The sequence below is a fragment of the Carassius gibelio genome, chromosome B18 (genome assembly GCF_023724105.1).
Source record: "Carassius gibelio isolate Cgi1373 ecotype wild population from Czech Republic chromosome B18, carGib1.2-hapl.c, whole genome shotgun sequence".
Classification (NCBI taxonomy): Eukaryota; Metazoa; Chordata; class Actinopteri; order Cypriniformes; family Cyprinidae; genus Carassius; species Carassius gibelio.
Genome location: NC_068413.1, coordinates 29,004,625 through 29,016,839, shown reverse-complemented (window position 1 = coordinate 29,016,839; position 12,215 = coordinate 29,004,625). Strand labels below are relative to the sequence as shown.

Sequence of the window (12,215 nt, the reverse complement as noted above, 5' to 3'; positions counted from 1 at the left end):
TCATAATCCTTTCATAAGATTACAAGCAACAGATCATTGTACATTTTCACAAACTTTGAACCAGTTATATATATGCAGTATCATGTTAAAAATATATTATCCCTTACTACATGTATATGCTAACCTCCCACTGCACTCTAGTGGTTGTGGCTGTCTAGTGTAAGTGTGCTTCTCTGTCCTCAGATAGTCATGAATGGAGAAAACCCCCCCAATAACCAAGTCTCCGTTCTTGAAGAGTGCAGGGACCTGAGGGTTGCCTTGCAGGATGCAGGTGCCAAAATTAACTCCACACACAGTAGGACAAAGCCTGGCAATGCAAAGTACTGTTATGAGTGAAACATGCATGTCTCCTGCTGGAATAGCGAGCTCCCCAAGTTTATCAGGTGAGCAATACACCATGTTTAAATAGCCACTATTGTTTTCTGTGACAATGAATTTGTAAGAAAAAAAAAAAAAAAGAAAAACACGTAAGAGGGTGTGGTTAATATATTTTAATACTCAGTTATAATTACAATAAATCATAAGGTTCATAATAAATCATTCATATATATATAAATTATTTCTGAATTATTATTATTATTATTGTTGTTATTATTAAAGAGCATGGACGTACTGTCCCAGTAAAGATGTGGAATTGAGTTTGGCCTGTGTATAATGTCTCAGTTTGTATGAATGGTAACAATAAGAAACTAACCCTCATATTGTGTTTGGGTTGTCTGTTTGATCTTTCATTTATTGAAAAACATGGTTCCCTTCATGTCTTTTCTTCTGATTTTAGTGATTTAAATATAAATATGTGGTCAATTTTGTATTAATTGATTAAATAATTTACATTTGGTTTATTGAAACAAATACTTTGTGAATACACTCTGACATTGTAGTTATATTTTTGCAAATTATGTGGCACTATTTGAAAAATAAAATCAAATAGTATTTTCAACAGCTAAAAAATGGTTTTAAGTCAGTTATTTCTATCTTTTGCTGTAGTGTGTCAGTAGGAAATATCAGTTTACATATGAATATATTTTTTTTCTTCTTCTTTTATACAATCACTCTGTAAATTGTAAATGTGTGGGACTGAATGGAACTGCAAGCATCATTATTGTTAAGTTAAAATGAGGAGAATATGATATCCTACTTATAAAAATAAATAGATTAATAAATTTGTGTTGATTTAATGACTGTTGCTATTTTGATAATTTAGTTATATATATATATTTTTTTTTATTTTAAGGATTATTTATATTTAATTCCATTTGTACTGGGCTCACAACATGGTGAATTGTATTATTTGTCTTTTCCCATTAGATGTTGTTTGGTGTTTTTCTGAGGCTTTAATAAAATTATATAAACCTTGGGGGTGAACAAGCAGAAGAGGAGACCAAAACTAGATGCTAAAATGGCAAAAATTTCCACAGCAGTTGTAAATTTACCAGGTGAACTGACATATGCAGGTACAAATGCTAGCCACACTGCACAAAATATAAGCATGCTGAAGGTGATGTATTTGGCCTCATTAAAATTGCCTGGCAACTTCCGGGCCAGAAAAGCCAGAAAAAAACAGACACAAGCCAAAAGGCCAATATATCCCAGCACACACCAGAAGGCCAGATCAGAGCCCACACTGCAATCCAGGATGATCTTTGACTGTTGATATTTAGTGTTTCTATAGGGGAAAGGAGGGGATGCTACAAGCCAGGTGGTACATATGATCACCTGAACCAGAGTGCAGCAGAAGATGATTATTCTCTGCTGTGTGGGGCCCAACCATTTCATTATATTGTTTCCAGGTCTTGTAGCTGTGAAAGCCGCCAAAACCACTAAAGTCTTGCCAAGGATGCAGGAGATGCAGAGAGAGAAAGTGATGCTGAAGGCAGTGTGTCGCAGCATGCAGGACCAGGATGTAGGTTCCCCAATGAACACCAAAGCACATAGAAAACACAAAGTCAGTGATAACAAAATGAAAAAACTGAGTTCTGAGTTATTTATGCGTACTACAGGAGTGTTTCTGTAATAGAGAAATACAGCAAACACAGCTAAAGTTAGGCACGCCCCAACTAAAGCTATTACTGTTAGGGTCAATCCCATCGCATCATGGGACAGGAATTCGACCACTTTTGGAATACACACTGTTCCATCAACATTTGACCAGTAATCTTCAGAACAGGCCATACATTCTACTGAATCTAAAGAGAAGGAAATATTATAAAAATGAGGATTAAGATCACTTTTCATGAGATTTATTTCTGTATTTTTGAAGTTGTTCTCCAACCTGTCTTATTACTGATTTTGCCACTGTCACATGGTACACAGTCAAAGCAGCACAAAGGCTGGCCACGCCGGACAGCTTTCCTGAATCCTGGAGCACAGCTGTTGCTGCACACAGACACCAGCACCTGCTAGCCATCAGATCCACATAAATTAGAAATGTATATTAGTGTATATTTAAAGTCAAAGGTTGAAATAATTACTTGACAAGAAACAAACTAGACAACAAACCAGACTGAATTAAAGAGAAAGTGACATACTTTGACAAAATAGACTGAAAAAGAAAAAGATTACTATAGCCTTTTGCATTTCCTGTCCATAGACAGAACTTCCATCTTCAGATGAGCAGTTCTTTAAGACACTTACCTCCATTTGACCCTACAGAACTTCAGAACATGGAATCTCATGTACTGAAATACACTGTGAGAACAGCTTGCCTCAGACTGATGGCCAGGCCACATGATAGCCTTCTCCTTGATGACTAGTTCTTGGCCAGATTCTTGTGCACCATCAAACATGCCCACATTAACAAACTCAATATTTCCAGCTGAGCCCCTCTGCCAGTTTATAAGGTCATAAGATGGAATAGAATCGCCTTTCATGTCAAACTTCACTGTCTCTCCTGAAATAGTGAACGAAACCTCTTGGAGATACTGCTGTAACTGTGAAATATTGTGTTAAAGAGATAAAAACAAGACAAGTTTGTTTACAATGGTTCCAGTCATAACCTGGTACACAGTTACTTTAACATTAAACATTTAAGCACTGTTTATTTTGAGTACCTGCCATGGGTAGACATTAAACAAATTTGCACATGTGGAGTTACTAAATGGCCCCTTTCCAGGTGTGCAGTGAATAAGATTGTGCAGGGAATAAGCAATGGCATACACTCCTTTATAAACATTATAGGAAATGCGGGGGCTGGAAGTGTTAAAATAGGCAGAGTGTTGCACCCTTACGGTCTCCTTCCCTGTACAGGAGGGCAGGTGATTATTCAAGTTGGAACTGGAGAAGGAGCAGCCGTATAAAGCCCCCCACAGCTCGTGAACCAGAGTATTTGAGGGGTACCTATCTGGGTTGACTGTTGTGAGATACTCTCTTAACCCAGGGATTTGGCCCTGTCGTATACCAAATCCTATGGTCCCTCCCAAGAAAGGGTAATATTCACTTCCTGTGAACACAGAGGCTGTTACCCATGCCTCACTAGCAATCCACTGTATCCCAGTGACATTATTTTCCATGTAGTCTCTCAAGAAGGGTGTGAGCTCCCCTTCAGCTGAGAACACCACTACCACCCGAGCAGTGGAATGGTTCATGACATGAATGATTTCCAGTGCTCTTTGACGCTCATATAAGAGAGGAATCATCTCCTGATAAGCAACACATATTCCTGTACCCTCCAGCTCCTTCAGTAAGCCCTGAAGAGCGAAGCGACCATATTCATGATCTCCTCGTACCACTCCTACCCAGGTCCACTTAAAATGCAGCAGAAGTTTTGCAATAGCCTTTACTTGATAGGCATCACTGGGGATGACTCTGAAGAATGTGGGGAATTCTCGCCTGTCACTCAAACAGGCACAGGATGAAAAATAACTGATCTGTCAAGAAAAAAGGAAAACAATTATGTAACAAGAATATAATTTAATCTTAGATTTTAGAGCACAGGTTTCACTGTCAGTCGATAAGGCTGTTAGACTGATAATACTGTCCATTACTAAACACACAAAAACACACACACACACATGAAACATTACGCACTTAAAAAAAAAGGTTTCACTTTATAATCACCATTGGTATCCTGAAAGGCTTCAAAGTTCTTGAAACTACAATAGACTGAGCTGACCCAGATTCTCCGATAATAGCAAGCAGTGGACCAGCACCTTCACACATAGGGCTATTTTCCTCATTTGGCCCATTTAGAACAGCTACTGCTGATCTCTGCCCTGTCAGAGGGTATGCACATGAGTCAAAGATTTTGTAGCCCAGACTGTAGTTAGGCAGGAGATCGGTTCGCTTGTTTATTTCCTCTACAGCAAGTTTCATAGTAAGGGCCCAGCGGAAAGCTCTCGGATCAAATCTACAGATGAATAAAACAGAGGTAAGGACATAAGGGCAACAAACAGGTTTACATATTTCTAGCAAAACACACATCAATATGTTTATATTCAAGATGTTTGTCTATGCATTTAAAAATAAATAAATAATTAAATTGATTAAATTCATTAATTAAACTTTTTTTACTCACCCATTACATTTAACTGGCCCTGGTTTGTAAGTACAGTTAAGGTCTGGCATTTCCTGATTGTAGTGCAATGGAAAAATACCACCTATTACATAATCTCCATTTGCCATAAGTCCTGGCTCAAAATAATTTTGCAGGACACATTTTGAAGCATGTCCCGGAGTGAGTTCACTGAGATGATGAATCAGAAGCCATGGGAGCAGGACAGTCATGCTCTCAAATGCCTGCATCCCTTAGCATGACTACAGTAGGTTAGACACCCTGTTATATATACCAGACACAGGTCTCATTGCATCTCATTATGCATCACAGTCATATGTCATCAGTAGGATTCAAAATGCTCATATTTATAAACATGCTTTATTAATATGCTTCCTTTTTACAACACTAACACAACCCATGGTTATACATATTGTATTCATTAGAAAGACATTTTTTTTTTTGTGTATGTTAGTTTTAGCATATAAGAATGTATACATGCTGTTTGTTTGCTCTGTATACCTATATGAACATATCACATTAGAGTAAACATAACATAGAGCTTTTTTTTAAATTTAAACTATATTCCTATACTCTATTATTATTATTATTATTCAGTGTCCCAAACACCTTATATATCATTTAATTACTTTTCCCATGAGATGTTGCTTGGTGTTCTTCTCAGGTTTGAGTAAAATAATGTAACATTTGGGGGCAAATAAGCACAGAAGGAGACCAAAACTAGAAGATAAAATAGCAAAAATCTCCACAGCAGTTGTAAATTTACCAGGTTGGCTGACGTATGCAGGTACAAATGCTAGCCACACTGCACAAAATATAAGCATGCTGAAGGTGATGTATTTGGCCTCATTAAAATTGCCTGGCAACTTTCGGGCCAGAAAAGCAAGAAAAAAGCAGACACAGGCCAAAAGACCAATATATCCCAGCACACACCAGAAGGCCAGATCAGACCCCACACTGCAATCCAGGATGATCTTGGACTGTTTATATTTAGTGTTTCTATAGGGGAAAGGAGGGGATATTGTAAGCCAAGCAGTACATATGATCACCTGAACCAGAGTGCAGCAGAAGATGATTATCCTCTGCTGTGTGGGGCCCAACCATTTCATTATATTGTTTCCAGGTCGGGTAGCTGTAAAAGCTGCCAACACCACTAAAGTCTTGCCAAGGATGCAGGAGATGCAGAGAGAGAAAGTGATGCTGAAGGCAGTGTGTCGCAGCATGCAGGACCAGGATGTAGGTTCCCCAATAAACACCAAAGCACATAGAAAACACAGAGTCAAGGACATCAGGATGAAGAAACTGAGTTCTGAGTTATTTACACGGACTATAGGAGTTCCTCTGTTATACAAAAAGATCACCAACACTGTGATAGTCAGAAAGGCTCCGACAACAGCTATCACAGTCAGGGTGATACCCATTGCATCATGCGAGAGAAACTCAACAACTTTTGGGACACACGCTGTTCCGTTTGCATTGGACCAGTAGTCTTCAGGGCATGGCATACAATCTATTGAATCTATAAAAAACAAACAAAAAAACTAACAGATAAATAAACAAAATAATAATAATGACAACACGTCAATGCATTTGAAGTTACATTAATGACAATATAAACAAACCTGTCTGATTACTGATCTTTCCACTCTCACATGGAACACAGTCAAAGCAGCAAAGAGGTTGCCCACGACGGGCAGCAGTCCTGAATCCTGGAGCACAGCTATTACTGCACACAGAGACAGGTACCTATGAAAATAAATTTTATATATATATATATATATATATGGATAGACTTTCTTTATCAAGTAATGTTTGTTCAAGTAACAAGTATCAAGTAAAATCTTTTAACCAAATTAAATCTACATTTCAAGCTTTGCGTTGCGTGCAATTTATTTTTTTTTTTTTCAGGTAGCTTTGGGGTTTGGTGGGACAAATGTGTGTATGTGAGTGTATGTTAATAGGTGCACAAAAACTATATACTGTAGTGTCAGTTATATTATTAGAACAACAGATGGCAGAGAAGTGCACAGTCAACACCTTGCCTTGTTATGTTGGTGAGACCACATAATGGCTTGTTTCTCAATCACCAGTTCTCTCCCGGAATGTTGAGCACCATCATAGAGGCCCACTTTAACAAATTTAATATCTCCACTTGTGTGTCTTTGCCAGTTTATCAAATCATAATATGGAACTGAGTCACCATTATTATCAAATTTAACATTTTCTCCACCTATTGAGAATGAAACATCCTCAAGGTAATTTTGAAGCTTCGGAGTGTTTTCAAAAAAGAGAAACAGAGACACCATTACATTTGCAATTTAAAAAAAGGTAACATCATTTAAAACATTTTCAAGAAGAATATATGAACATATAATGTAATAAGCCAGTTTAAATCAGACCGTAGAACAGATTTACCTGCCATGGAAACACATTGTTGAGGTTTGCACATGAGAAATTCTCAAACGGTCCATTTCCAGGTTTACAGTGAATGAGATTATGTAGAGAATGAGCAAAGGCATACACTGCTTTATATACATTGTAGGTCACACGAGGGCTGGATGTGTTCATGAAGGCAGAGTGTTCTTGTCTGAGAGGTTCTTTTCCAGTGCAGGAGGGCAAATGAGTGTTCAAGCTGGATGTGGAGGGAGAACAACCATAGAGAGCCTCCCACAACTCCTGAACTTGAGGGTTAGAAGGATACATTTCTGGGGTCATCGTTTTGAGGTAATTCTGAAGACCTGGGATGTGGCCTTGACGTATTGCAAACCCAATTGTGCCATCTAAGAATGGATATGTTTGTGCTAACATTGAAGCTGTAACCCAAGCCTCACTTGCAATCCATTGAATTCCTGTGATATTTTGAGTCACAAACTCTCTTAAAAAAGGATACAATTCCCCTTCTACTGAAAAAACAACAATCACCTTAGCTGTCGATTGCTTCATTACTTTAAGAATCTTGAGGACTCGTTCCTGAGTATAGTCTTTAGGGATCATTTCATGATAGGCTAGACAAATGTTAGAATTCTCAATTTCTCGCTTTAAGCCTTGTAAAGCAAACCTGCCATAGTCATGGTCTTCAGTCACCACACCAACCCATGTCCAATCAAACCGCTTTAAGAGTTGCGCAATAGCTTTAACCTGGTAATCATCATTGGGAACCACTCTGAAAAATGTTGGGAACTGCTTCCGATTACTTAGACAAGAGCAGGTTGAGAAATAGCTTATCTATAAAACAGAAAATAGAAATCCATAAGATCGCATTAAGAAGAAGAAGAGAATGCAAAAAAAAATTTTAAAAAAAAATCACCATGGGTATTCGGAAGGGTTGCACAGTTCTGGAGAGAACAATGGACTGTGAGGATCCAGATTCCCCTATTAATCCTAATAAGGAACCAGAGCACATAGATCTCTGAACAACATCCCCTCCATTCAGTACTGCCAAGATTGCTTTCTGAGCAGTCACAGGAGTGGAGCAAGAGTCAAAAATTCTGTAAGACAGTGTATAATTTGACAGGAGGTCTTTTCTGTTGTTTATCTCCTCAACTGCAAGCTTCATAGAGAGAGCCCAACGGAAAGCTCTTGGATCAAACCTGCATTTCAATTCACAAACAATAGCTTTGTAAAATTGCTTATTATTGGTTCGACATCTTGTATTCTGGCAAATGGAATAACAATTAAACTGTTTATAAAATATTAAACTGCCCAGAAATTATGTGAAAAAAACTAATGTCCTTACCCTCGACACAGTGCTGCTAAAGGTCTCTTCATGTAGTCTGTTGGAGGAAGCTCTACTCTATAATGTAAAGGAAAAATTCCTCCTATTGTGAAGTCTCCACTAGTCATGAACACTGGCAGTTCAAAGTCATCCTGTGGGGAGCAGTTTAAAGTAACAGCTGCACTGGAAAGGTGAAATAAAGACACAAAAATGTAAATCATTGTTTTATTAAGCTCTACAAAAAAGAGCTAAGGGGTGTTTCTACCTTCCAAGGTTTTATATAGTTACTCAACTTGCATATCATTATGTATGACTTCTTCTTGGGTCACGTGAAGTTTAATAGCACCCAAGATGCAGCAAAGAAATTAATATGTAAAACCTCATTTTAATAGTATCCCTCACCAAACATTAAACCTTCTCTATGTAACTTTTTTTCTTCAAAATAAAACAAATTGAAATAATAAGAAAACACAAAAAACAATCTTCCAAAAGTGTTTTGGTTAAAAATTATTATAATTTTCTTTTTTTCTTTTTTTTTTTTTCCCCAGGAAATTTAGTACTTTCATCATTTTTTTATGCCATATCCATAAATAATGGAATATGCAATGGAAGTATCCTACCTACAACAACTGAATCTCAAATTGTAAATAATTTGCAACCATAGAGGGGAAAGCATCAGTACCTGTAATTAAACATGAATTCACATTTATATATTAAATGGGTTAAAAACAAAAATGACTTCATCATAAGTCCGGTCCCTTTTGTTTCTACCACATGGCATTAGAAGGCTTCATCACCTTTTCCTTATTGACTCCATTTCCAACATTCCAAGAACTAATTACCCTCACACCTGTTTCCCATCACCCAGACTATTTAAAGGGGGGGTGAAATGCTATTTCATGCATACTGAGTTTTTTACACTGTTAAAGAGTTGGATTCCCATGCTAAACATGGACAAAGTTTCAAAAATTAAGTTGTATGTTTGAAGGAGTATTTTTGTTTCAAAAATACTCCTTCCGGTTTGTCACAAGTTTCGGAAAGTTTTTTTTCGAGTATGGCTCTGTGTGACGTTAGATGGAGCGGAATTTCCTTATATGGGTCCTAAGGGCACTTCTGTCGGGAAGAGTGCGCGCTCCCGTGTAGCAGAGCACTGAGAGCACAGACATTCACTGATCAGAGCGAGAGCGTCGCGAAATGTCACAAAATAAGTGTGTTTTTGGTTGCCAGGGTAAGACAACCCTGCACAGATTACCAAAAAAAAAACAGCATTAAGGGACCAGTGGATTGAGTTTATTTTTACAGAGCATCAATGGAGTTGTGCAAGTGTTTTTGTTTGTTCCCTGCATTTCGAAGATGCTTGTTTTACAAACAAGACCCAGTTTGATGCCGGATTTGCACATCGTTTATTTCTTAAAGAGCCAGTAAGATGAAAATTCTAAGCTTCCTATCACTGTTTATAAGTCACGTACATTAGGTTTAAATCCATCCAAGGTTAAAAAACATTGTCATTTTGTCAAAATATCATTTTAAAATTACCTCAATTCTCAGAGATCCCCAAACATTTCGCACGAAGCTGTTCAAAAGATTCAGTTTCCTTAAACCCCACCTTTCGGTAGCATACTGTGTTCTGATTGGTCAACTAACATAAGCAGTTTGGATTGGTTGTTCTGCACACACCTCCACGGTAAACTATGCGTTAGCATCTGTTTGGGGTGAATTATGTCTTATTCCTCTCACCGCAAAGCAAACAGTAAAATAAAAAACTTGAACAGTCTCGCTGCTTTTTCTTCTGTGTGGGTGTATTCAAGCCGCGCGCTTCAGTTTGAATCTGAATAGCGTGTTCAGCGCAGGGGCGTGGTCACATTAGAAGGCAGACATGAAAAACAGACATCGCGTTGTTTTCATATGGATTACTTTATCACAGAATATCTGTTTTCGGCAGCACTTGTTTAGTTTTACAGTAGACATGTCAAGCTTTCTATAGATATCTCTCTCATGTCTCTTCGTTGAGTATTCACGGAGTTACACTTCATTTTAATGACAGCACACATACTGATAAGACGCTCGGGAGAAAACAGACACATAACTTCATAATCATAATCATAATCATTTGTGTTGTGATTCGGAGATGCTCGTTGTTCTAAATAAAATTGGTAATGAACCATCTTTTATGGCCAAAAACTTTGAAAATCCTGCTGTACTCACCGAGATTAGAAAAGCAGTAATCAGTGAAATGTTGTGAACACAACAAAAGGGATTTGTTGTACTGCTCTGGTATTGTGGTGAAAATGAATTTTAGCCATTGGTTCTTCTGATCTTCATGGCAGTGAAAATAAAACAAACTTGCCTTTACAATTAAAAACACACTGTCTCCTCGACATGATGCTATCACACCAACCAAAGCGTCTGTGTGGGGGGGTGGGGCAGGTCAGAGTTCCGTTTCTCCCAACTTGGTAGGTGGAGATTATTATGCGAAGTGTTCCTAGTGACGTACATAGAGATGGGCAAAAGATTTGAAATCTATAACGACTCGTTTCAGTGATTCGGAGTCGACTCCTTACTTTAGAAGCCAATAACTTTATAAATCGTGTACTTTTTGGTTTAATTATTTTGCACATTGTTTACACTGATGGACAGCTACATCATACACTGTAATACAGGTAATTTTTGATTTCCCATCTGTGTGGCTCTTTAAGGATAATGCAGTCCCAACGAAAAAGGTCACGACCGTGTGTTGGAACCGCATGCGGTGAGTAAAACTGCTTCAAATATCTCTGTGTTGTTAATTTAGCTATCGGCGTGTAAGCAGATCAAGTAAACAACATGCGATGTTGTCATCAAACTGCACTTTCCACATGTACAGCTTAAAAAAAAAAAAAAAAAAAAAAAAACACGACATAAAGTGGAACTTAGTCATTTTCCAAAACCGCTAAGCAAATATATACAGTTTCAGTACATACCACATAGAGACGTCGTTGCTGATGCTACTCTTGTTAAATTTCAGTGTCTCGTTACATTCGTAACCTGAGACGTTCCCTGTCAAGGGAACTTCGAACTGCGTCCTCTGAAGGGATGCTATGGGGAACAGTATACCCACGCCGCCATGCTGAGGGGAGTGCAGGCCAGAATCATGGCAAACACTAAGTACCAACTCTACCATTTCACCGGGAGTCGCCCCTGGGACGGTTCGACGGCTGTCCATGACATTATCCCTTATGGCCAAAGGCCTAAGCTACATACCCAACTTACCTGAAGGGCCTCGGCCCGGGGTAGAGCTGAAGGCTTGGAACCACGAAAGATTCCTTTAAAGGGATACGGCTAAGAACTTAGCACTGTTTATTACCGAGTCTTGCCTGTCACAAAGGAGGGGCTCTCGTGGCACTCTGATAGAGCAGCTCGTAGATGGAATGACCCGGGAGCAGAGCAATTGGAGGATGGAACGTACAGATGAAGCCTCGGCCACGCCTGTACCATGGCGTCCAGCCCCAATGGAGCTGGATTAGTCAGAGGAAGCCAGAGGGGATAGTGCGACGCTTTCTTGAGCCACAAAACCGATCCACCCAGGTTTGGCCAACCTCTCTAACTCTACTTTAACACCTTGGTGCGAAGGCGCCATTCCCCGAGCCTCAGCCCTTGCCTCAGCAGGATGTCTGCTCTCACAGTGCGTCTCAAAACAGTATGTAGTACTGGAGCGCTCTGATGAAAAAACCGAGAATTCAGTCTCCCATGATAGGAGGACTCCGAGCTCCGAGCAGCATGCTCATAGGCGACCCTTTTAGAAAAGGGGAGCGCTGCTAAACTACCGCGAGAATTGCCCACACAGCCCCCCATGTTGAGGGGCGGTGCTTGAGGTGTATAACAAATACACACTGGTTGGATGAAGCCCAAGGAACCCCGGGGCTAATCATCTTAAGAAAGTGAACGAAGCGGAGCACGTAACCCTTACCATACAGGATTTTAGAAAGTGCGCAGAGCCTTGCGTGCACACTT

At 39.0% G+C, this 12,215-nt stretch overlaps 2 protein-coding genes across 2 annotated transcripts; both read right to left on the bottom strand.

Moving 5' to 3' along the window:
* Window positions 1–1,287: 1,287 nt before the first annotated feature.
* LOC127977355 (extracellular calcium-sensing receptor) lies at window positions 1,288–4,740 on the bottom strand. The gene is made up of 6 exons (XM_052582229.1): window positions 4,514–4,740; window positions 4,057–4,345; window positions 3,051–3,866; window positions 2,706–2,930; window positions 2,273–2,396; window positions 1,288–2,186 (listed from the first exon to the last, which is right to left on the bottom strand). The coding sequence occupies exons 1-6, from the start codon at window positions 4,738–4,740 to the stop codon at window positions 1,288–1,290; spliced, it is 2,580 nt and encodes an 859-aa protein (XP_052438189.1).
* Window positions 4,741–5,127: 387 nt separating this feature from the next.
* On the bottom strand, window positions 5,128–9,086 carry LOC127977497 (extracellular calcium-sensing receptor-like). Its single transcript, XM_052582383.1, has 8 exons — window positions 9,076–9,086; window positions 8,247–8,408; window positions 7,818–8,100; window positions 7,212–7,735; window positions 6,926–7,142; window positions 6,572–6,777; window positions 6,133–6,251; window positions 5,128–6,029 (listed from the first exon to the last, which is right to left on the bottom strand). The coding sequence occupies exons 1-8, from the start codon at window positions 9,084–9,086 to the stop codon at window positions 5,128–5,130; spliced, it is 2,424 nt and encodes an 807-aa protein (XP_052438343.1).
* Window positions 9,087–12,215: the final 3,129 nt, after the last annotated feature.

Excerpts from the sequence above, each read along its gene's own strand:
- LOC127977355 (XM_052582229.1), bottom strand. The coding sequence starts at position 4,740 with ATGCAGGCATTTGAGAGCATGACTGTCCTGCTCCCATGGCTTCTGATT. Across the intron at positions 4,346-4,513 it reads GGGCCAGTTAAATGTAATGG|ATTTGATCCGAGAGCTTTCC; the intron begins GTGAGTAAAAAA and ends ATTCATCTGTAG. Across the intron at positions 2,931-3,050 it reads TTAATGTCTACCCATGGCAG|TTACAGCAGTATCTCCAAGA; the intron begins GTACTCAAAATA and ends AATATTTCACAG.
- LOC127977497 (XM_052582383.1), bottom strand. Across the intron at positions 7,143-7,211 it reads AAAACGATGACCCCAGAAAT|CTTGAACACTCATTTGCCCT; the intron begins GTATCCTTCTAA and ends CTCCACATCCAG. Across the intron at positions 6,030-6,132 it reads AAAGATCAGTAATCAGACAG|ATTCAATAGATTGTATGCCA; the intron begins GTTTGTTTATAT and ends TGTTTTTTATAG.